At 41.4% G+C, this 26,212-nt stretch overlaps 1 protein-coding gene across 5 annotated transcripts in view; it reads left to right on the forward strand.

Moving 5' to 3' along the window:
- FMNL2 (formin like 2) overlaps positions 1–26,212 on the forward strand; it is a 317,675-nt gene that overhangs the window by 257,405 nt on the left and 34,058 nt on the right. For all 5 annotated transcript variants that reach the window (XM_010372898.2, XM_030916860.1, XM_010372899.2 and 2 more), the window contains exons 10-12: positions 18,054–18,128; positions 21,891–22,001; positions 25,202–25,351. In XM_010372898.2, coding sequence (XP_010371200.2) covers positions 18,054–18,128; positions 21,891–22,001; positions 25,202–25,351 — 336 coding nt within the window. The remainder of the gene's footprint in view (positions 1–18,053; positions 18,129–21,890; positions 22,002–25,201; positions 25,352–26,212) is intronic.

The following is a 26,212-nucleotide window of genomic DNA, read 5'->3' on the forward strand; positions in this document are numbered from 1 at the left end:
GAAGGTAAAAATTGGGACAGGAAATTAAAGGCAGATCAGAAAAGGCCTCCTTGCTTATCCCAGGCTCTTCGTAGTGCCACACAGCCTAAAGGGAGCAAATACACTCCCCAGTCACACTGGCTGTTTAGATTGACTCTGTTAATAAAGAATGTGCTCTTATGTTTTGCTCTGAAAGTCAGTTATCAGTGGGCTCAGCATGCAGTTGCTTTGATAGAGCAGGGTGTGTTTGGGGTCTGAGATTTGTTTCAGAAATCTTACCATTCGTATTTCTCATTCCTTGGGCCCCTTCTCCACCGAGAGTCGTCTGCTTCATCAGCTGCCGCATTCATTCACTTATCACGTCTTCAGGACTGCCCTTTTTTGGTGGTCCTGGAGGAGCTTAAAAAAAAAAAAGGAAGTACAGCAGGGTAACAGTGCCCAGAGCCAGACCAGATTGTCACATTATCTGTTGTGCAAATGTAGAGATGCTTTGCTTCACAACTTGACTTTAATTAGACCCCTTCTGCTCCACACAAGCCTGAGTACAATTTTATACAATAGGGAGCCTCATCCTCTGTTTGAAATGTAGCAGCCACTTAAAAAAAAAAAAACCAGGGTATTAAGGTGTTGCTGCCATGTGATTTTTATTCATATAAAAATGCAGCTTCTAAAATGCATGCCCTTTGCCAACTGTAAAAGTTGGCATATGTGTCCTTATTTCATATTCTTGGAAGAGAACAAGGAGAACCCCAAGAGAAAGCAGTGAGAGCTGAGTGTTATTTTAAAGCCTGCAGAACCAGAGACAGAGACTGGCACTGTTCCCTAAACCTGAGCTTTCACTTGGGAAGTGTTTTTTTGACATTTTGATATCGTCTGGTTTAAGGTACATAAGGACGGTATGAAGCACTCTACTATGAGCTTCAGAAAATCGGAGTCAAAACTATGACAGCTTGGGCAATATCGTCGACTCTAAAAAGCATTCGAACGGGAGTTTTCAGTCTCCAGGCAGGATTTGGTTGCCATTCTGGCATTTATTTCGTGAAAAGCCTATTTTTGGATCTTCTTGGTTTGCTCTTCCTGTGTTAAATGAGCTACTTCCCCGCTCTTTCACTCCCTCACTCCACCCTGACTTTTGCATACTGAGGATACTTAAAAAAAAGAAAAAGTATTCCATATGTCTTCTAGCTGCTTTTTTTTTTTTTTTTTTTTTTTTGAGACAGGGTCTTGCTCTTTCATACAGGTTGGAGTTTGATGGTGCTATCACAGCTCACTGTAGCCTGGACCTCCTGGGCTCAAGTGATCCTCCCACCTCAGCCTCCTGAGTAGCTGGGACCATAGGCGTGTACCACCACATCTGGCTTTATATACAGTGCTATGTTGCCTGGCTCATTTCAAACTCCTGGCCTTAAGTAGTCTTCCTACCTTGACCTCTCAAAGTTCTAGGATTACAAGTATGAGCCACTGTGTCTGGCCTTCTAGCTGCTTTTTAAAGTAGTTTTATATTAAGTAAAAATAAAAATTACTGTTTTTGTCTGTCAAGGAATTCTGAATTGTAGCTTATTTTAGCAGTCATTTAGTCCAGTGCTAAGCCCTCGACACAGGGTTATATTAACCATCTTATTAAATAAGCATGTATGGCTCACGCCTGTAATCCCAGCACTTTGGGAGGCCAAGGTGGGCGGATCACCTGAAGTCAGGAGTTCGAGACCAGCCTGGCCAAGATGGTGAAACCCTGTCTCTACTAAAAATACAAAAAATTAGCCAGGTGGCACGTGCCTGTATCCCAGCTCCTCGGGAGGCTGAGGCAGGAGAATCGCTTGAACCTGGGAGGTGGAGGTTGCAGTGAGTTAAGATTGCACCACTACACTCCAGCCTGGGTGAAAGAGTAAGACTCTGTCTTAAACAAAACAAAACAAAACTTGTAGGTTCAACTATAGCTGTTCAAATAGTTATGAAGTGCTGGATATATTAACTAGGAAGAAGGATAAGATAAATCATATATAAATAATATATATGTGTATGTGTATCTGTGTATGCATGCATGTCTGTATATTTGTGTATGTATGTTAAATATATGTGTGTGTATAATAGGAGTAAGTGTAAAGATTTATGTGTGCATAGTAATAAGCCCTAAAAGGAAGCAAATGAGAGGATTTGGAGTGGCACTGGGACAACTCTTGTGTGTGTGTTTATTTCTGTTGCTTGGACTATTTGATAAGTAATAATTCCTCACATGGCTAGACTATCCCTCTTGTGCAGGGTTAGATTTTCCCTCTGGTACCCTTTTTTTTTTTTTTTTTTTTTTTGAGACAGAGTCTCACTTTGTCGCCCGGGCTGGAGTGCAGTGGTGCGGTCTCAGCTCACTGCAACCTCCGCCTCCCAGGTTCAAGTGATTCTCCTGCCTCAGCCTCCCAAGTAGCTGGGACTATAGGCGAGTGCCACCACGCCTGGCTAATTTGTTTATATTTTTAGTAGAGATGGAGAATCACGAGGCCAGGCTGGTCTCAAACTCCTGACCTCGTGATTCGTCCACCTCGGCCTCCCAAAGTGCTAGGATTACAGATGTGAGCCACTGCGCCTGGCCTCCAGTCTGGTAACATTTTATATGGCTAGATTTGTCTTTTCTAAAGATGCTCATTTATCTTTTGTGTAACATCTCTCCAAACTACCACCTTTTTTTCAAAACTGTGAAACAGAATCAGAACTCTTTGGAATTTCCAACAGACTGTTGAACAAATATACTTTTTACGATGATCCCGTTACAGGGTAAGGGGAGTTTGTTAGAAAATAAAAGGCATCAGGCCAGGCGTGATGGCTCATGCTGGTAATCCCAGCACCCTGGGACACCAAGGTGGAAGGATTGCTGTAGGCTGGGAGTTCACAGCTAGCATGGGCAACATGGTAAGACCCTGCTTCTACAGAAAATACAAAAATTAGCCAGGCATGATGGTGCGCGCTTGTGGTCCCAGGTACTCGGGAGGCTGAAGTCAGAGGATTGCTTGGGTCGGGGGGTCAAGACTGCGGTGAGCTGTGATCACACTGCTGCATTCCAGCCTGGGTAACAGAGCGAGAACCTGTCTCTAAAGAAAAGATAAGGCGGCCGGGTGCGGTGGCTCACGCCTGTAATCCCAGCACTTTGGGAGGCTGAGGCAGGTGGATCACGAGGTCTGGAGTGCGAGACCATCCTGGCCAACATGGTGAAACCCCATCTCTACTAAAAATACAAAAAATGAGCTGGGCGTGGTGGTGGGTGCCTGTAGTCCTAGCTACTCAGGAGGCTGAGGCAGGAGAATAGCTTGAACCTGGGAGGTGGAGGTTGCAGTGAGCCCAGATCGGGCCACTGCACTCCAGCCTGGCGACAGAGTGAGACTCTGTCTCAAAAAAAAGAATAGACAGGTCATCATTTCTGTGCCACAGAAGTTTTTATTGCCTTGAGAAAGGCAGGATTGACTTTAATAGGTATTTAGTTGAGGACCAAATATACACTAAGGTCAACACTAAGAGGACAGTAATTTAAAACTTTAAGAAGTGTGCACATTTATATTTGTATACCTAATTATGATTTAAACCAAAATGTTAGGTGTTATTGACAATGAATGTGTGTATTGAGCTTGACTCTCTATGTGAGTCAAGTTCAAATTTCATTTGAAATTTAAACTCTTGTAAAACATAAGCACGTTTTTTATTTATGTGGGGTTTCTCATCAATAAGGGTTTTGTTTGTTGGTTTCTTTCAAACTAGCAGTTCTCTTCAGAAAGAAAGCATGAGCAGAGTTCATGAATCAATTCCATTCTCTTCTTTATTGTAAACATGAGTGTATTTATGTCATGTACATAAAAAGGCATATACATATGCAGAAATAGTAAGGCTACTATTAGTTAATTTTCTACTTAATAAAAAATTTATTGTTTATTGTTTCCTTAGTGCTGGCAGACTAGTATATATTATTTTGTTAATTCTCATATATATCATCTGAGGTGGGAACACAGAGGGAGAGCTCAGAGCAAATGGGCCTACTGACGTCTCTAGTAAATGGCAACTCTGGGATTTTTACACAGATCCATTTAACTCAGAGTTCATATATAGCCTTCCATAACATGTCTCACATTCCAGGCACTTCCCACACATGTTTGTATATTGTCCTCAATTTTCCACCAAAAAGCAAATCTAATGGAAATGGTTAGAGATTGGGTAGATTATTGGGGTGTTTAAAATTACTGGTAAAATTCAGAACAGACCATGCTGTTTGTACAGGGCTCAGTGGGAGAAGCGGGTAGGTCCTGAGCAGGGTGATCAGGAAGGGAAGAGACCTGATTTGATGGAGAGAATTCTGGGAGCAGAGAGATTGGCATGAAATCTGTCTCAAAGGCAGCATAAGTCAGAATATATTTGTTCTTTAACCAGGAAAAATATCTGACCGGGGCCCATATTACAGAACAAAACTTGACTCAAGGCCGGCGTGAATGAGGTTCTGAGGAAACAGTGGTGGAGAGACTGGAAACCTGTGATTTAAACAAACAAACAAACAAACCAAAAAAAAAAAAAAAAAAAAACACCTCCTCTAGAAGATAGATACGAATAGGAGGGAAAAAAGAGAAAGGGAAGAAATTCACAGTTACGTAATACCTTACAGTTTAGAAAATGCTTTATATATATTGCATTTGATTCTGTGGAAATCTGCCTTTTATATAATTTGGATAAAACTTTAGGAGTATTGTGTAGCTCTGCATAAAATACAGTAGAAGGGAGAGATGCTGGAGTCGGGAAGACAGGTTGTTCAGTTGTCAAATGACTGAGCCCTGGACCCAATTTGTGGCCATAGCAATGAATATGAAGCCGACAAATGAAAGAAAAGGCGAGAGATAGGGTGATCCACTGAATATGAGAATGGAAACAAGAGGAGAATAAGAATCTGTTCAAATAATATACACTTAATGAAGAGGAAAGTAGCCCAACCATAGTGAACAAATACAATCTGGGGATTTATTTTCGCAAGCAAAGAAAATACAACTTAAAAAAAAATTTTTTTTTTTTTTTTTAGTGAGGGTGTAATGCCCGAGGTCAGATTCTTAGCTGTACAATGAAGGTAATGAATGAGAAAGCAAATTTAAACAGAAGTGACTGGGGAGAGAGGGACAGAGAGAGAGAGAGAGAGAAAGAGAGTGAGTGAGTGTATGAGAGAGAGAGAAGGATATCCAAATAGGGATTGTAACTAAGTAACTAAGGAGGAAAACTCCCCCACAGGGACCGCAGTTCAGAAATAAAAGAGTGAAGAGACAAGGTTAGAATGGGCTAGAAGGATGCTCAGAAGACACCAGCACAGTACAAAGGGGAAGATTTGGTCAAGAGGATAAGAGGATTCCTTGTGTGTCTGGTATATTGTGATGTAAGTTTTTGCTTTAGGTGAGAAGTTAGTCAAGTGGTTTTATATCCCTTCCAAGTCTACAATTTTATGATTCTATATAAAACTTTGTCTACACATACCTATGTATGTAGCATGTATTATTGTGTGTACATATTCAAATACTTTCCTCTAAGATAAAGTGCTTCTTTGACTGCAGATATGAAAACAAGGTACCTAGATAATAAAATGATAGGTGCTTTCATTTTCAAACAAGAACAAAAACTGACATATCTGAGGCCAGTTGGCAGGATAGCAACAGTCCTAAAAGAGATCGCTATGACTGTAGACAGTGTTGTGACTTTGGTCCTAAGTTCCCTTTTATGATTACCTGGAAGGTGGCTACATCAATCCCTTGGCTCAAGTTTCATTTAAAAAATCTGCCATGTGTCTAAGGACCTCGGTATTTCCCTAGCCTGAGAGTGAGCTGGCTGTGCTGGCCATGCTGTTAGTACCACCGCACAAGGTACAGTTGAGGACTTGTCTGTGGAAGAGGCATCCCTGGCTTGTGTAACTTTTGAACGATGGAGCTTTTGAGTCTTGATTTAAGCTTTTCGTTTCCCAGCTCCCCTGTCCTACCCCAAACTGTTCTGCCCACTGCAGCTCAACAGCCATTCTTTATTCCTTTCAACACAGTGGTGTGTGTGGCTCCTGCCCAGCTCTTTAATTCTATATATCAGTCTGCCAAGAATATATAGTCAAAAGACTCGGTTTTCATTCACAATTGACTGAAACACACTCACTAGAAGAAAACGGCCCAGTGGTTCCTACTTATGGTCCAGCAGTCACTGTCAGTCACCCCTCATCTTGCAGTTGAGTTCTCTGACAAGATGTTCCCCCCAAGCTCTGCGTCACAAGGGAGTGGAAATAGCCAGTCATGGTAACATGAGCTATAGGCTCTGTGATGTTTTGGCAGTTTGGTTTTGGCAGTGGAAAATGAGGGCTCCTTCCCTGCCAATAAATGTACTAGCAACACATGTGATATCCTAGATTTACTGGTTCACCACCAAGAACAACACTGAATTTTTCATTTTCAACTATTTTCCAGGAATAGGTGTAAAATTAGTAAATGGTGCTTTCTGTGTGGAATGTGTCAAGAACATGTTTAGCACATTGGTAAAAGATAATGATCTTTTTGTTCCTTGTGTATTTTTTCATGATTGATTGATTGATTGTTGTTGTTTTTGAGACAGAGTCTTGCTCTTATCACCCAGGCTGGAGTGCAGTGGCACAATCTCGGCTCACTGTAACCTCCGCCTCCCGAGTTCAGGCAGTTCTTGTGCCTCAGACTCCTGAGTAGTTGGGACTACAGACACACCACCACGCCTAGCTAATTTTTGTATTTTTAGTAGAGACGGGGTTTTACCATGTTGGCCAGGCTGGTCTTGAACTCCTGACCTCAAGTGATCTGTCTGCCGTGGCCTCCCAAAGTGCTGAGATTACAGGCATGAGCCACCATGCCCGGCCTATGATTGTTTCATATTATGGTGTCAGGCGTGCCAGACAAATTTGTTTACTTGGGTGGATTCATTCAGTATGAATTTCTGAACTTTGAGAAATGTGTGTTCTATATTTTTTTCCCATGCGGAGGATATCTCTTTCTGTCCCTTTCCCATATTCTTGCTTGAAATCTAACATTCATCTGGCTTTGGAAAAAGAATATCTTCTAGCCTTGTAATGAGTCTACATGTGACAGAGTGGGTACATCCCAGAGATAATCAGAGAACAGTTAGGAGCTGCTTCCATCCAACCTGGTAAGTACCAGGGATTGTACCTGGCCTTATTAAACAGAAGAACTGCAAGGAAGTCTTTTTTTTTTGAGAGGAAGTCTCTCTCTGCTGCCCCATCTGGAGTACAGTGGCACCATCTCGGCTCACTGCAACCTCCGCCTCCCAGGTTTAAGCGATTCTTCCACCTCTGCCTCCAGAATGGCTGGGATTACAGGCACGCACCACCACGCCTGGCTAATTTTTGTATTTTTAGTAGAGATGGGGTTTTGCCATATCGGCCAGGCTGGTCTTGAACTCCTGACCTCAAGTGATCCGCCCACCTCGGCCTCCCAAAGTGCTGAAGTTACAGGCGTGAGCCACTGCACCCGGCTGTCTTTTTTTTCTACCTTGGAAAATGGTGGAGGGCTCCTTTCTATATGAAGACATTCTATTGATCTCTGTGTGATGTGACTTCATTTTTACGCAGAGATGATACATTTAGTAGTTCTTTATATGGTAGGGTTGATTCCCAAACAATCTTGCAATAAATTTTACTATTAGTTACCCATTTATCTGCTTCTTTAGATTTTAGGTTTAAGAATTCATCATCTTTGTAGAAGTAGAGGCTATTCTGTAATCCAGTAATTTCCACCTTTTGGCCCCTGGAGCCCTTTTTATACTCTTAAAAATCCCTGAGGTCCCTAAAGAGCTTTTGCTTATGTAGGTTATGTGTTGATATTTTCTGTATTAGAAATTACAACAAAATTTCAGGCCGGGCATGGTGGCTCACATTTGTAATTTCAGCACTTAGGGAGATTGACTCGTAGAAGATAGCTGCATTCTTAGATCTGCTTCTGCATTTAGTCACTTCTGCTGTTGTTTTTGTTGAAGTAGATGAAGAAAAGTTAGCCTCACACAGAAAGGTAGATGAAAAAGAATTATGTCAACAACATTTTCAGATAATAGTGGACATTCTTCTTTGATACTATACAAACACTAGACAAGTAGTAATTTCTTAAAGGTTAGTTACAAAGTTGAATCTGAAATCATATCAGTGAACTTTTTGCATACTGTTGGCATTAAAATCTATTTGCCTATATTGCACCTTGAATGAATTTATAAATTTGTAACAGCATTCAGTTATCATTTGGAAAATAATGGTACACTGAGTTATCTAGATCTTCTAATAATTGGCACATTTCCTAATGTAATATTTTAACAAATCACATGCATTGTTTTTACCTCCAATCTCATTAGAAAATTCTTTAAATACTGGGAAGCAGTCAGCTGGTGGTGGGTACAGTTTTCATGTGTTTGAAAGCTTAGTTTTTATCATTGACAACAAGTATTGTCAGCTGTTATCTTTAAATTATAAGGTGTACTTTGTTCATTTTCAAGAAAATATCTGCCAAGTGCATAAGTCTGAATCTGTCAATCATGCTTTCAAGTAAGAATAAAGAGTGGCTAGTTCATCTTGCAACTGAAATAATCACAGAAATGCTTTTTCCTCAAGAGAGCCATACTTCAATATGTGGCAGAAATGCTTTATGCAGACTCCCTATTTCGTCATCTAGAGTATTATGAAGATGTGTATCTAGGGGTTGAGATGTATAAAATTAATACTTTTACTGCTTCATCAGTGATATTCTTAAGTGAAACTGGCTTTTTTAAAAAAACAAAATGCATGGCTTTGATGAATACAGGGATTACTGGTGTAAGTTGGTGCACTGCCTTGATGCATGCTATGGCACTGGTGGTATTCACTCATTGTTCCTTTTGTGCCACCAGTGCCAACTGCCAACTCTGGAAAGTATTAAGTAACGTCTTATTATACAAATAATGCTGCCCTCACAAACCTCATAAAAGGGCCTCAAGTACCCTTGGTGTTCAAGGACCACACTTTAAGAACTGGTACCCAAATCCATTGTCTGCTGTCATCGTGGGCTGGGTGGAAGTGGTTCCAACTAGCTAAGTGCAAAGTCCTTCTGGTTAAGACCCAGAGGTGACCGTGGGTGTTAGGGTGAGCTTGGGGAAAAGCAAAGATGAAAGTAGAAGGGTTGGGAAATGAGAGAAGTGAGCTATAGACAAACTGCAGGCATTTGCCTGTTGTTGGCCTGAGATACTTGATCTAAACAAGGGTCCTTGTCTTCAAGGGTTCTGCATTCATGGCACACCGTGCACTGATTAGATTTGTAATGATTCAGATGTGAGGAGAGCATGGGCTGACAGCTGCCTCTTGGGCAGGCCCCCAGATCTGAAATTGCTGCAGGCTTTAGACAGCTCTAGCGACGTGCCCTTGCTGTGGTTTAGAGAACATGTGATGACCCCTAGAGGGTCATTGTGTCCCTTCCCTTGCTTAAGTTGACCTAATTGGATATGCTCAAAGGATGAAGCTGTGAAGAGAAATGATTGAAAATAAAGAACAATGTTAGGCTCCTTCTACTTTGAGGAGTCTGACTGGTAAGTCATCCCAGAGAGGACTGGAGGCCTTTGTCATGTAATCCTCAGGTAGCTATTTAAATACCATTCTCAGGCTGGGTGTGGTGGCTCATGTCTGTAATCCCAGCACCTTGGGAGGCTGAGGTGGGTGGATCACTTGAGGCCAGGAGTTCGAGACCAGCCTGGCCAACATGGCAAAACCCCATTTCTACTAAAAATACAAAAATTAGCCAGGCCTGGTGGCATGTACCTTTAATTCCAGCTACTCAGGAGGCTGAGGCAGGAGAATTGCTTGAACCTGGGAGGTAGAGGTTGCAGTGAGCCAAGATTGCGCCACTGCACTCCAGCCTGGGCGACAGAGCGAGACTCTGTCTCAATTAGTCAGTCAGTAAATATCATTCTTTATTGAAGAAATGGAAGATATTTTAGCTTTCCAGTAGAAATGGAAGTGTATTAGTCAGGGCTCTCCAGAGAAACAGAACCAACAGGACATCTGTAGATATATCTGTAGATACAAGAGGAAACACTATGGGAATTGCGCAAGCAGTTATGGAGGTAGAGAACTTCCATGATATGCATCTGCAAGCTGGAAATCCAGGAAAGCTAGGGTGTCATTCAGCTCGAGTCTGAAGGCCTGAGAAGTAAGATCCAGTGGTGTAAGTTATGGAGTCTGAAAGCCTGAGAACCAAGAGCTCCAATGTCCAAGGACAGGTGAAGAAGATGGATGTCCCAGCTCAAGATGAGAGAGAATTCACCCTTCCTCCAAATTCTTTTTGTTCTATTCGGGTCCTCAGTGGATTGGAGATGCCCAGCCACATTGGAGAGGGAGGTCTTCCTTACTCACCCTCACAGACACACCCAGAAATGTTTCACCAGCTCTCTGGGCATCACTTCACCGTCTCAAGTTGACGCGTAAAGTTAACCATTACAAGTAGCCTTGAAAGACTCTGTGTGTTCTTCATAAGGACCAGGAGATATGAGTCTTGCATTGAAGCTAGAGAGGTTCAGGTTGGACTTGAAGCATATTTTGGAAGGAGATCATTTATGACCTATTGTAAGGAGGAGTTTTACTCTCTAGAATTTATTGAAGGTCATCTTTTTGTTTTTAGAGGAGTAGTTTAAGGGGTGATGTGTCAATGAGTCGTCCTTCGGGGATTTTACTATCCTTTTGCTTCTATCTTTGGATTCTTTGTTCAGTACACAAAATATGGGTGTGAAAAGTAAGACAGTCATCTGGCTGCTCTGTGTGCCTCCTGCCAAACATCTGGATATTTGGAAACATCTGGAAAAGTTACTGAAGTTTTCACAAGGGTGTTTAGCATTATGCGGATGAAACCTCAGGCTCATAGTCATCTCCTGGTCCAGGGTTGATATAAATGTTGTATTTATGAAGGAGAAGTGTTGACTAGGTTATAGAATACATTTAGTTGCTTAGCTTTCATTAGTTTTTGTTTTAGTGTAGTGAGATAAGGTTGTTCAGTTTCAGAGCATTTCAGCTGGATGAACACATCCACAGTTAAATCCCAAGCAGACATGAGAGCCAGCAGCCGCTGGTCGGAGTGATCTGCTTCTGTCACGGCTGCCGCTTGGTGTATGTGTATGAAATGTCCAATCACTTCAAGAGACAACAATAACAGACCATTGACAGCCACAGAATACCCCAGAAAAGTGGTTTCATTGGGCCATTATGGCGTCAGTAACCCTCAGACTGCTGGTGCACTCAGTAGATGGTAAAAGATGGTTTTCACCTAGGACTAACTATGAAATAACTGTTTACTTCACGAGGCTCTGAAAAGAAAACGGAACTTTTGTTCTCAGGCAGGCCCTGAGAAGGGTTGTCTAATCAGTCATAATAGAGTGTGTGCCTCTAAAACGGTGCCTTCCTGCAGGGAGCCTTGCAGATCACAGGGGCCTATTGTAAGAAGAGAAAAAGAAAGTATTGAGGCAGGCGCCAGGCAACAGGGCAAGAAGGAAACACTTAAGCAAAGGGCCTTTAATTTTTATATAACTAACCCAGAAGCATATTTTATAGCCATCTCATAAGAGTCAGGCCTCAGTTTGGCTACAGACTTTGCTTGCTTTCCTGGGAGCTGTTGCTGGGGAAAGCCAGAGACTGTTACTGACCTTGAAGAGGGACAGAGAGGTGGCTGAAGGACGGCAAGTGTTCACTTCAACATCTGGCTGGCAAGATAATACCCAAAGTTTTTGTAAAACCATCTCGTCTCCACTATTGACCTTTAGGGAAAGCATCCCCTAATGGCCTCCCACCCTTTGAGATGCTTTAAACTATAGCCACCTTTGCATCCGGGGCCCCAGATTGATCCAAACGGTTTGGGGCACTGTTCACAAATGTCCTTCACAGATTTTGGAGAACATAGTTGGAGTTTTTTTTGGCAGAAGTTGTGCTTTTGCTTCAGTTCTCCTTTACGTGAAAATGAATCTTGCTTGTCCTGGTTGTGGCCCACGTTATCTCTACAGGGTGTGGGATTTCCCAGCTTCACAACTCGGAGTGAACCACATGGGGCGAGAGAGTGGTTTGACCTTTTTGTTTGGTACTCAGGGCCGGCACAGCCAAGTGCATTCCTCTGAATTTGTTTCTGTGGAGCTTCCATGCCAGTCAGCTTGGCAATATCGTGTTCTATTGCCATGCTAAATGAGAATTTTAAACGTTCAAGAAATACTGAGGGAGAGATTTTTTTTCAAATTTTTTATTTGCAATGAAACCTTTTTTTTCCCCTCAAAAGCAATCTTATCAGACCACTAAGTAAGTATAAGAAAAGATCTGGATAGTGAGGGTAGAATTCTCAAGAACCTTACTTAGGCTTTCCCTTTCTTTGCCAAGCCCCTGACTTGGAATTCCCCCTTACTCCCAAAGCTCTGTAACCCATATAGTTTCTTCTCCTTTATTTTTATTTTTATTTTTATTTTAGATGGAGTCTTGCTCTGTCGCCTAGGCTGGAGTGCAGTGGCGCGATGTCGGCTAACTGCAACCTCCATCTCCTGGGTTCAAGCCAGGTGTCCGCCACCATGCCCAGCTAATTTTTGCATTTTTAGTAGAGACGGGTTTTCACTACGTTGGCCAGGCTGGTCTCAAACTCCTGACCTCAGGTGATCCGCCTGCTTCGGCCTCCCAAAGTGCTGGGAGTACAGGTGTGAGCCACTGTGGCCAGCCTAAGTCTCTCACCTTGATGGGTGTGAAAACTGAAGTCCAGGGATGTTTGCTGAGCGGTCCAAGCTAACAACAGGGTAGTGGCCGAACTGTGACTTATAACCCGGGTTTTACAATCTCGTCTAATATGCCACATAGTCCCATTTCTACCCTATAGCCCTTTATCCCCATCAGCGTTAGAGCTTGAAGGTTCAAAGAGAGGCAGTTGTATCAGGCAGGACCCCACGGGGATGGGCAGATAGGTGGCTGTGTTAGCAGAATGAAGTCTGTGGTCCAGGATTGGAGCCTGACCATTTTTACTTTACACAGCATTAACTGGAATCGTGAATTTATTCACATGCAACCAGTTTATAGTGATTTATAATGAAGATGCCTCTTGATTTTCAGTGGGGTACATACTTTTCCAGGGCATATACTTTTATTTGTCTGCTGGTTTACTTAATTTCTGGTAGCCCCAGCTGCTAGCAGTAGTGATCTGATTCCTGATAGGGCAGTCCAGTGCACAAAAGGGCTCCTTGCCACTCTACTCAGCTCAGTTTTTCTGTAGGTCTTAAACTTTCTCCCCACCCCACTTAATAGAGTACATGTTATTGATTTGGAAATTGGTATCAAAGCTGGTGGGAGAATGAGATATACCAGTGAATATAAAAGTCAAGAATGACACGTTTCAGTTGCAAGAATATAGCTGTTTTATTAAAAAGTTTTTGTACCGTGTATTATCTGGCCCTTGTGGGCAGATGGAAGTGGTATGCACCCATATAGAATGTGTAATGATGTACATGTGCAAATATGCTCCTGGCTCTTGTAAACGTTTTGATGAAGTGCTTGAGTTCATTCCCATGCAGGCCAATGCATGGATTCTGAAAATAACTGAAAATTAGTGTCTCGTTCCTTTCATCCTCACCGATTTTCTAAAGAGGCCACCACAAAGGAGAGAGCATGGTCCACCGTGATGGTCCTGTTTCACCCAGTGTGTGTGGGTGCTCCAGATGTGAGCAGTATGAATGAAGACGACTTTCGTTTGATGTGGTACACAACTTTTACCAACCTTCCCCAAACGTATCTTCCTGTTTCCTGTGGGATTGTAGTGTACACTTGTTTAATGACTGCTAAAGTAATGGAGAAACAAATGTGAATCTGGCCTGCATGCTTCCTTTCCTTCCTTAGAAACAAAGGGGGACTCTGGAATCCATGCTGTGCCTGTGGAACATGTCAGGAAACACAAGCCTGAGTTCATTAGTTGAGATTGGCAGCAAAGCAGTCCTGGGCCTGGTGGAGCTATGGTAGTAGGGCGTCCTTCTAGTCCTTACCGTGGAGAGTGGTCACTCTGTTGCTTTCAAGGTTTCCCAAAGCCGGAATTTGTTTTGGTAATGTCATGTTGTGCATTTTGATTATTTTCACCAAGCTCATAGCAGCTATAAATAGGAAGATACTTAAGTCTGATTTTTTTTTTTTTTTTAAGATTAAAGGTATTTATCTGTTTTGTAACGCACATGTTCTCAGCAGGGATTTGTCCGTTGTGACAGAATGAGGGATCTCTAAAGAAACACATATATTCAAGGCTCTTCTTAACATCTACTTCAGGTCTGTCTGCCAGGCTAGTGCTGTGGTTTTTGGGATCCTTATTCACCGTGAAATCTAGTGTTACTTGTTCTATATTTGATGCCATCTTTTAAAGTAACAGGCTATGAGTAGTTTGTTGCTGTCCACATGTGCTTTCCAGCCATTTAAAACCTATTTTTTCTAAGACCCAACATGCACCCCCTGATTATTTTTGGGTTACCTCATTGTTCATTGCACTTATGCAGGGGCAGTGCGTCAGTTCTTGTGGCATTCCTATGATACCCAGTTACAGTAACTGTTTATGTTGCTCAGTTAGAAGCTGAATGAGCTGGAGATTTAATGATCTAGTAAATCAGTTTATAATTGGTAGTCAGAAAGCCTGAGGGTTTAATCAGCTAGTCTGATACTATATGAACCATTGGTTCCCAGATGCTGGTCCAGCAACCACGAGTATTCACAGATTTCTAGGCCCATCTGGGGAGATTCTTATTCAGTACGTCTCAATATAGATTCTAGGAATCTGTCATTTTTAGAGGTTCCATGGAAGCTTCTGGTGCAGGGATGTCAAAGTATGCATGGTATAATGATTGTGTCTTTTAGTGATAACATTTTTCATCTCTGTGTGTCTCAAATAATGCTGGAATGCCTTAACTGCCTTCTTTAGTGGAATATGTTTATATGGGCATTCTGGGCTACGTGGGAAAAGGAACCTCAGGCTGGCCATCGGGGACCTGGTTATAGCCTTGGTTCTGCCACTCTCTCAACCTTTCATCAGGTTAGAGAGGTTTAATCTCTGTGTAGGTCTAATTCATAAATTGAGAGCATCAGATTATGCAAAGTATTTTTCTGCTTTCTAACATTCTTTGAAGTGCTTTGCCTGCCTAGGAATTGTTTTTGTTGTCACTGTTCATGAACAGCTGTTGCCTCATTTAGTTTAGCGTGTGCCTAGTCCCTCAACCAAACATTAGTTACGGTCTGCTTCTCAGCAGAGCTGGTAGCTCTCCCCAAATTCAGGATGGCCTCTTTTCCTCTTCTCTTGCTGCCACTACCAATCACCCACAAGACTGAAGTAAACCAGTTTTTGTGAGACAGAGTCTCGCTTTGTCACCCAGACTGGAGTGCAGTGGTATGATCTTGGCTCACTGCAGCCATTGCTTCCGGGTCCAAGCGATTCTCCTGCCTCAGCCTCCCAAGTAGTTGGGATTACAGGTGCGTGCCACCACTCCTGGCTAATTTTTGTATTTTTAGTAGAGACAGGGTTTCACCATATTGGCCAGTCTGGTCTCGAACTCTTGACCTCAGGTTATCTGCCTGCCGCAAAGTGCTGGGTTATCTTCCCAAAGTGCTGGGATTACAGGTGAGAGCCACTGTGCCCAGCCTATATTGGGGTTTCTGCTAAAGAAAATTCACATTGTAGTTCTGACCTTTTGTATGTAAAACCTCAGGGTTTTTTACCCACGGGTCCCTTTTTGCAGGCAAGGGATGCTTGTCTCTTTGGGCATAATGTGGCTGATGTCATAGTCTAGGGAGCTGGGCTTGTACTGCCTCACCCCCTTCAACAAACCTTTCATTTCTAGGAAATAGCTGTATATTGTCTAGAGGGGCCAGCTGAGGATGGGGGCAGAACATGGTAACCCCTTAAATCTCTGGTTCTCAGCCATTGTGGAGCATCAAAATTATCCGTGGTGCTTTTAAAATTATGCATACCCATGTCCCCCCAGCACCACCTGGTCCTGTTGAATCAGACTCTCCAGTGTGGGATTGGACATGTGTGCATGCATGTGTGTGTATGTCTTTTTGAGACAGGGTCTGGCTCTGTTGCTCAGGCTGGTGTGTGGCATGATCACGGCTCACTGCAGCCTTGACCTCATGGGCTCAAAGTATCCTCCCACCTCAGCCTCCTGAGTAGCTGGGACTACAGGTGCTTGCCACCACACCTGGCTAATTTTTTGATTTTTATTTTTAGTAGAGACGTGGTTTCATTATTTTGCCCAGTCCGGTCTTGAATTCTGGGGCTCAAGAGATCCTCCTGCTTCAGCCTCTCAAAGTCCTGGGATTATAGGCATGAGCCACCGTGCCAGGCCAATTTTAAAGACTTTGCTTTAGACTCTGCCTTCCATGCACTGTCCCTCTGCATTCTGAAATTATTTTTTGTTAAGGCAGGTATAAATAAATTTTCACGGAGAGTTGTCATGAAAATGCAGTAAATGGTGGTCTGAATCTGTTGGAAATACTGCTTTGAGACTAGGAGGCCCTCAGAGGCTGAAGGCTGTTCACTTTAACATCCCCAGCCTATGGTTTAGAGGCCACCACTGAGGATTTACCCCCAGTGGTGCCTGTCTACCATGGTTGAATGTTTCATCATGGAGAACAGGAAGTCATCCATCCTTTTGTGAAGTGAATTTTAGCATAATTACTCATTTATCTTCTATTGGGTGCAATTTAACAAATATGATTGGGAACTTACAATGTGCCAAGCATTGATATAGGTGCTATGTAGTGAACAAAACAGAATTCCTGCCTTCGTGGGACTTTCTCTTCACCAAAAAATATATATATATTCACATGGAGTTTCACATGACTGAATTAAATGGCTGCATTATGAAATAACATTTTAGAAGAATTTTTGAAGATTGACCTGAGTTATCCCTAAGATCACAAATGGAATCAGAAAATTTGGAGTTTAGCATGTGAAACCTGGATTAAATTAGCAAAATGTTAACCAAGGGACTGTGTCTTACTAATGCAGCAAACAGTCAGGAGTGGTTCGGAGAAATATTTTCTGAAGCTAAAATGAATAAACCAGTGGGTATAGGACTTTGCCCCAAAAAAGTCAACCAAGGACATTGACAGAATGAAAGTTTGTCCTTTGACTTTAAAAATAAGTCTCCAGACCTGGGCATGGTGGTACATGCTTGTACCCGGCTACTTGAGAGGCTGAGGCAGGAGGATTGCCTGAGCCCAGGAGGTTGAGGCTGTAATGATGTAATCATCATGCCACCGCATTCCAGCTTGGGTGACAGGGTGAGACCCTGTCTCCAAAATTAAAAAAAAGAAAAAAGTCCCCAGAGAGTCACTTGATAGAAATCTTTTTTGACTTTTTTTTTTTTTTTTTTTAGCTCCATGTATTTTATTTCATGTATATGCAAATACCTTTGGGTCCTGGAGTTACCAGTATTTTATGTTTGTTTTATCTGATCAATGGAAACATTAACTGAGCTGAATGCATGTGTTTCAGGATTCTGGGATGCTACTTCACCAATTACTGCAGATCTCTATACTCGCATGGGTTAATAGCCTCCACAGTGTCTCTTTCTGTGTTGTGGTTTATGCACTGAGATTTTCTGATTCAGTTAGATATAATATGAACATTTTAAATGTGCCTTTTAAAGAATTTAAATACTCATATTTTTGCATGTCTTTTTTCCTTTTTACAAAAGGAAACTAGGGTCTTTTTTTTTTTTTTTTTTTTTTTTTTACTGTGAACTACATTCTTGGATTCTGAATGCATACTAAAAAATTGGTGAGACTACAAAGACAACCAATGAAAGAAAAACACATTTGATTTGGATTTCAAAATATCAAGAGAATATGGAAAAGAAACCAACATCAGCTTTTGGTTCCAGCTCATATGGCTGTTTGTGAGTTAACTAGCTTAGAAGGGAAGTAAATAGTTTATGAGAGAGAAGAAGATAGATATTCTGGAAATCATTATTAAGCTGAAATTTCTGCATCTAATTTTGGAATGTTTATGTTTAGAAAGTCACATGGACAATGAAAATGTGTGTTTCAGGTTTGCGGAGAAAAACAGCGCTTTGAGAAGTTGATGGAACATTTCAGGAATGAAGACAATAACATAGATTTTATGGTGAGTTATTTCAGTATTCAATAAAGCAAACTCAGTTTCAGCACTTTTTTCCTAAATACACACACACACACACACACACACACACACACACACACACACACACACATATTTGTATTACAAAGGACAGGGAATTGCATTTAATATGCTGTAGATCCAATCTAGAATGTCTCTCTTAATCTGTATTTTTTCTTTGATTTCCAATTTTATTCCTTATATACACAGTATAGTAAAGACCAAAGTACTAATTACAGCAAATAAAGGGGAAGCCATGCAGTTGGAAACAGCCATGCCTGGTGCAAATGCTGCCATTGTTTAATTGTTGATGATGCTGCATAAGAATCCTTAGGGTAGAAGCAATCTTGACCTTTTTTATTTTTGCAGGCCCCTGCCAGTACCCTTCTCCAGACTATATTCTTAAAAATTAAAGTGCTTTGGTTTGTAGAGTTGACTGTATTTATCTCCAAAATGAATATGCAGCAGTGATTTTTTTCCTCCCTGATCTCTTTCCTGCTGTGGTAGCTCTGTGAGGGTATAATCATACTGGCACTCTCCTTGGCAGGTTAGGTGACATACAAAACATGTGGTTCCACAGCAGGCCTGCCATCCTCAGGTAAGAAGAACATCAAAGTGAGTTGCAGCACTTCTGCATTCATACACATAAATCTTAATCTGGAAGGAAGATAGAATCTGCCATAGTGAATTTCTCTAGAAGTTTTACCCTTCAGTGCACCCAGATCTGTAGGTGTTGATCCAATTCAGTTGCCCTAGGGAAATTCTAGACCCAGGAGATCCTAACTGGGGTATAATTTCCCAGATCACTTCTGACCTGAAGCAGACGTACCAATCACTTCTTACCTTGCAGAGCCTATGCTTAGGATGCCAAGTGAAGTTTTCATTTGAATTGCTTCAGTGATTATAAAACATGAAATATAGCTTTGCCAATTTCTAACCCTTTTTGTGAAAAAAATGTTTGGAGTCCTCAAGTTTTATACATTTCTTAGCCCTCATCCCCTTCCAAAATCAGTGAGAAAGAGAAAATCCTTTATAGAGAAGATTTTCTGTTGCATAAAGCATGTTATTTGCTTTTCAAAGTGTGTGTGTGCGTGCATGTGTGTGTGTGTGTGTGTATACACACACACTATAGATAGATATACGTATATATACACACACATACATGAAACAAGGGACACTTTTACATTGACTTTTAAAATCTTGTTATTAGGATTTTTTAGAGAAGTTAAGGCTAATGCTGGCCCTGGTGATAAATATGTAGAGAGATTGGTGCCTTGTCTCACGATGTCAGTTTCTTTCTTGTGCCATTTTAGGGGAACTTATTCATTCTGTTAGAGTTGAAGTTGCAAACTGGAGGCTCTCACACTAAAGCCAACCTATAGGCTTGTCAGTTCAGTCTGACAGTGATGACCCTACTTCAACAATTTGAGTATGATGCATAAAAATACACATCTGATTTTCTTGGAAACTGAAAACGTCTGAGAACACTAGGCCCCTGTTACTGCAGAGTGTCAGCTGCTGGAGTCAAGCAGCCCCTATTGCTTTAGTCCAAAGATGTCCTCTCTAGTTTGTCACAGTCCACACCGTTCCCTGTTGTGTGATACACAGCCCAGCCTGCTCATTTATGCTCATTTATGGTACCTGCCAGACCTCCTTGCCATTTGAGTTTCTGCTGAAACTACAATTATATAAAGCCCTTTAAAACACCTGCACTATCCATACACAAACTAGGTTCTATTTTCTGTCCGTTCATTTATTCACATATACATGCATTGAGGTACCTTATTTAGAGGCTGCTATTACACAAGTTCTATGTGCTAGATTCATGCGTCACCTTCAGATAGTCGCCTCTTAGGCATCTCATAAAACCCAGTAGATCGTTTAGACCTGTTTTCCAAAGAGAAATGGAAAGATGTCAGAATCCAGCCATATTTTCTCTCCAGAAAATGAGGCTTTTGATAAACTGCCTTGAGAACACAGTTAGGTTGCACAACCTCTGAAACAAGATATTCCTCATAACATATAATATAAATTTTTCTAATGTAGTATATAAGACATTTTTATCCTTTTTCTGTATTTTTTTGTGGACAAAAGCAAACAAAAACTATTTTGTTTCTTTAACAAATATTTTTCTAGTTTGTATTTTGTACCTGCCTTTGTAAAGATATATTTTTTAAACCTCATTTAGTGATAGAACCCGAGGTGATTTTTTTTTTTTTTTTTTTTTTTAGTAAATTGCAGTAGAGTCCTTTTGTAAGCTAGAGAGGTTACACATCTTCCAAAGATATCCAGTGTATACCATATCTTCAAAGAATAATCTAACTCGATAAAAAAAAATTGTAAACATAAAGGAAATTAGGTTTGGAGAGAGATGAGGAGTAAGGTGGTTCTCAGAATAAGTGTGACTCTGCATCCCTCAATCATGTTCCCTCCTTGCCGGAGACTCTGCTGGGTGACAGCCATGGAGGGAAAGCATTAGTAAGATGTTTCCACCATAAATAGCTGATTGTCACTGTGGAAAGCAAAATAGACCTGTTGAATGCTGTCCTTTTATTCACCAAACCTGGGACTGGTTTTCTCTTTGGCAGGTCTCAGAGCCACTGGTGCAGTTGTGGGGAGAAAGCAGTAAATTCCAAGCTTTTAGGGAACGCAGACTGGTTGATTATATGTAAAGATGGGTCAAGTTACTATCCTGTTGATATGGAAGAGCTCACAGGGAATTTTTAGATGTGGTTACCTTGTGGTGAGATTGTAGGTAATTTAAATGTTCTTCTTAAAAAAAGTTCTTTGTAATAATATTCACATTTTGTACAACAAACCTATAGTAATTTACACAGTTTATTTTATATACCTATATGACTTTTACTGAGATATAATTAACATATCATCAGATTCACCCAATTTATTTATAATCCAGTGCCTATTTAGGCTATTCACAGGGTTGTACAACCCTTACCACAATCTAATTTAGGACATAGTGTCACCCCCTCAAAAAAGTCCTGTACCCATTGGCAGTCACTCCCATTAATCCCACTCTCAGCCCTAGGCAACCACTAACCTGCTTTCTATCTCAATAGTTTAGCCTGTTTTGGATTTTTTATATAAATGGAATCATACAACATGTGGTCTTCTGTAACTGGTTTTTATCATTTAACATGTTTTCAAGTTTATGTTGTAACATGTGTTAGTACTTGATTGCTTTTTATTGTTTCATAATATTCCATTGTATGGATGTACCACATTTTGTTTATCAGTTAATGGACATTGGGTTCTTCCTACTTTTTGGTTGTTATCAATGATGTTATTATGAACATCTGTGTACAGATTTTTATGTGGACATATATTTTCATTTCTCTTAACTGTATATCTAGAAGCGGAATTGCTGGGTCATATGATAATGCTGTGTTTATCATTTTGAGTAAAAGTCACACTTTTTAGAGTGGCCACTCTTTTTCCCTTTACCACCAGCAATGGACGAGGGTTTTAATTTCTCCACATCCTTTCCAATTCTTGTTACTGTATTTCTTTTTTATGATAGCCATCTTAGTGGTTGTGAAGTGGTATCTTATTGTGGTACCTCTGTGACTTCTGAATTTAAAAATAATTATAAAATATTTTTAAAGAACCAATGAAATGAAGGAAAAGGAAATCGGTAAGTGAGCCTCTTTTGTGAAATTGAAAGCACATGTCTGCAGTTAAACTGAGAAAAAAGTTTGGAGCCCATGTAACCCCTTGACAATTCCATTTCAGGTGGCTTCTATGCAGTTTATCAACATTGTGGTCCATTCAGTGGAAGATATGAATTTCAGAGTTCACCTGCAGTACGAATTTACCAAATTAGGCCTGGATGAATACTTGGATGTGAGTATAGCTGTAACCTTTGGCTCTAATATAAGAATTGACTTCTTATATTGCCTACCCTCAAAGGTACGCTTCCATAGCAGCTAAAGAATGCCTAGACTACTGTAGTGTAGTCGACTACTGTAGTGCCAGTTAAAGGGAACTGAGCTGCGTGATGTATTCTGCCAGAGATGCTGGATTCTTGCAGGGCTCCTGGGACCTCAGGCCATCTTCTGCTAGCAGCCTTTTAGTACGGGAGTCAGATAACCTCTTGCAGCCTTGCTGCAGCTTTCCTCTGCTTTTGAGCTTCGTCTGGGTCAAGTCTCATTGCATCCTTCCTCTGGGCTATTGGGCAATTTGCATTCTTGGTTGCTCTGGGGACCCCATCTGGGCAGGGAAAGTCAAGCCAAGACTGGACAGTGATGAGTCAGTGCTCAGAGCAAAAAAAAAAAACAATGAGGAAATGGACACCAGAGACTTCCTCCTGAAGCTGCTAAATTCTGCTTCAAGTGTTTGTAGCTTTAGAAGTTCCACTTTTAGTTCTTAGGAGAAGGAGGTTTAAAGTTTCCCTTTTTCTTACTCCCTTGCAGAAGTGGTTAGCCAGTTCCCTGAAGTTCTTCAGTTATTAAGAAACAGAAACTTGATGTCAAAATCAGAAATGGTCTTGAAAAGGCTGGTGGCTCACACCTGTAATTCCAGCACTTTGGGAGGCTGAGGTGGAGAATCACTGGAGCCGAGGAGTTCAAGACCAGCCTAGGCAACATAGTGAGACCCCATGTATACAAAAAACTGAAAAATTAGCCAGGTGTGGTGGTACGTGCCTGTGGTCCCAGCTGCTTGGGAAGCTGAAGTAGGGGGATTATTTGAGTCTAGGATTTCCAGGCTGCAACAAGCTGTGATTGCACCACTGCACTCCAGTTTGGGTGGCAGGGTGAGACCCTGTGTCTGAAAAAGGAAAAGAAATGGACCTGAGGAACCAGGCAGTTTTGTTTTCCCTTTTGTATAGGAATGGTCTAGTGATACAGCAAGAATTGTTGACCTCAATTTTCTTCCTTTTTTTTGAGACAGGGTTTCACTTTGTCACCCAGGCTGGAGTGCAGTGGTGTAGTCTTGGCTCACTGCAATCTCTGCTTCCTGGGTTCAAGCGATTCTCATGCCTCAGCCTCCTGAATAGCCTGGCTAATTTTTGTATTTTTAGTAGAGACGGGGTTTCACCACGTTGGCCAGGAGAGTCTCAAACTCCTGCCTCAAGTGATGCACCCAGCCAGTGATCTGCATGTCAAGGCTGTTTCCAGCTCTGAAGAATATAGAAGTACTTCCTTTGGGCATCTCCAGCATTCAGCTGCCCATCTTTGTTAGAGATAAACCCAAGCGATTGCATAGACTGTACCCTCCATTTATTGGGAGACAAATCACAGAGGTGGTTACTCTCAACCTGAAGGCCTTGCTTCATAGACTGGCTGGGCTGCCCTTGAATAGACGGGCCTACTCTTGTCTAAAGACTACTCAGGGAGAGGTGTAATAGATTTCCATTAAAGTGTTGTTTCAATTGCTTTCCTTAAAAAGGCACTCATTTATATCACTGGCAGAGTATTGTACAGAAAGACTCTTACTTTTAGATCAAGGTTTGTCTATCCCTTTTTCTCCTATGCTCTAAAAGTGTCAGTATTTGAAAAATTAGATGTACAAATTCCTAGCGGTGTTCTGGGTTTGGTTTTGTGGTGTCTGAGCAGAGCTTGTTTATGCTCTAGAATATAATGGCAGGTACCAACTTATCACTGAACACCTGTTATTCATTGTGAAGATCATGAAAAATCCCATTAAGCTGCTTCTCCTTTTGTTCTAGCCTTTGCCCTTATTTAGAAGCCATTCTCACTTGGGACTCATAAAGGAAAGTAGAACATTCTCTCTTCAGAGGAAGCTGTATTGTAGAATTCCAGATTAAACCTAGGGGAAATCCATCTTTCTAAAAATTTATATAGAGTGGAATTTCTCTTAAAACTGTAAGATTTTTTTTTTCAAAACTCTGTATTTCTTTAACTTCATGGTGTGTTGACTCTGGAACCTAATAGAGGTGGTTAGAAGAGTAATGTAAATGTAAGATATATAAATGCTTCATTAGTTTACAAAAACCCAGCCTTGTAAGTAGCCATTGATTTGTTCAGTAATGTTGATTGGCATCATCCATGTGCCAGGTATTATTCTAATCACTCATCTGTTCCCTAGGGAAAGTCATGACTTATGTTACTTGTAGGGAAGATTCGCTGATTTATTTGACCTCTAGTTTCCAGAGCTAGCTGAGTCACTGCAGGATGCCTAGTTTGGGAGGCAGTGAATTGGGGAAAGCTTTCTGATCTGTTCATGCTGTATACTGACTGAGGGAGGGATGTGTGGAGGTTGGGCTCTAGCAATTTGTGCTAAAATAATCCCCAAGGTTAAGTATAAACTCTATCACTGTCTGCCCCATCTCTCGCCTAACCTTGTTCCTCTACTGGAACCACTGTCACTAACCAGGTAAGATACCAAACACTCCAGTCTTTTCCACTACACAGATACCCCTTAGGTTTTATGTGGCTGTGACTATAATCTGTCAAAGCTGCTTTTAATTTTTCTGTCATCCCAATTTCACATATATCAAAATATTTTAGGTTGGAATATAACTACATGGGACAGCAAGGATTCGGGGAAAAATGTGTGTGCACTTGGTAGAAGGGTATTCACCAGAAAGTCATCTGATGATACGCCTTAGGCAGTCACTCCATAATTCTCTTAAGGAAGATGACATGTTAAGCTCTCTCTTAGAAACGGCTGGACTATTTGTCACAAAGAAAACACATAGACTGGCTGGGCGCGGTGGCTAACGCCTGTAACCCCAGCACTTTGGGAGGCTGGCAGGCAGATCATGAGGTCAGGAGATCGAGACCATCCTGGCCAACATGGCGAAACTCTGTCTCTACTAAAAATACAAAAATTAGCTGGGTGTAGTGGCACGTGCCTGTAATCCCAGCTGCTCAGGAGGCTGAGATATGAGAATCGCTTGAACCCAGGAGGCAAAGGGTGCAGTGAGCTGAGATCGCACCATTGCACTCCAGCCTGGGTGACAGAGTGAAACTCCATCTCAAAACAAAACAAAACAACACAAAAAAGACAGACTGTTAGGAAATGATACTCCATTTCCACAGATGAGCTAACACCACGTTCTCTCCTATTCTGGTTTTTAGAAGCTGAAACACACTGAGAGTGACAAGCTTCAGGTCCAGATCCAGGCCTACCTGGACAACGTTTTTGATGTAGGGGCTCTGCTGGAAGATGCTGAAACTAAGAATGCTGCCTTGGAGAGGGTGGAAGAACTGGAAGAAAACATCTCTCATGTAACTACATCTCAGAAAAGAAAAAACTGCTTCTATTTCAGCTGGGTGCAAAACAGAATTAATGTCAGCTTTTATGGTGGTAAATTAAAGAATTTGGAGTATAGGAACGGGCCATACCCTGCAATAGAGAGCTTTCAGAAGCTGTTCTGTGTTCTTTCCAAAAGGCAGATGTGTAATGTAAAGTGAAATAGAATCCGTTGCTTTGCTTTAGCTCACTTACCTGCTCAGTTTCTGCTGAGGTGCATTTCCTGGCAGTCTTGGTTATAGGCTCAAGTGGAGTGGGGGAGTTTGATGATTGGCATTACGTAAAAGATTAGAGGGAAATGAAATATGGGAATTTGGCCTGAGGTAAAGAGGTATCTTCTTATCAACTATGTCCACACAAGCCCATGGACAGGATTAGCTGGTGTCTCTGTGATGCATGTCTGAACATTCCTGTCTTACGGTACTCAAATTCTAAATAGAATCATCTCAACAATAGGCATTTTCAAGGACATCGGTGTGCTTTGTCATATATCCTCTTCTTTGAAGAATGTCCTCAGTATCATTGTCAGCTCTATCACGGGACAGCGTCTCATTTTGCTTTGAGGGATTTTTCTTGACATAGACTGATTCTAATATGACTCTAAGGGCCTTTAGAGGTTATTTGTTCATTCATTAACCACATATTTCAATAGTAAAAGAATTAACAGAAAAATGGTGCTTCTCAAACACCCAAGCATTATGAAGACCAAATTCTTTTGGTGAGTCTGATGGGCACTTTCCTTGATTATGAAATGAAGTGTCTCCTTTTGGAGGATTATTATTTTCTCCTTTGAACAGTTCATTTATTTTTCTCCACATTTTTTAAAGAGTACTGCA

Source organism: Rhinopithecus roxellana, chromosome 14, assembly GCF_007565055.1.
Source record: "Rhinopithecus roxellana isolate Shanxi Qingling chromosome 14, ASM756505v1, whole genome shotgun sequence".
Lineage (NCBI taxonomy): Eukaryota > Metazoa > Chordata > Mammalia > Primates > Cercopithecidae > Rhinopithecus > Rhinopithecus roxellana.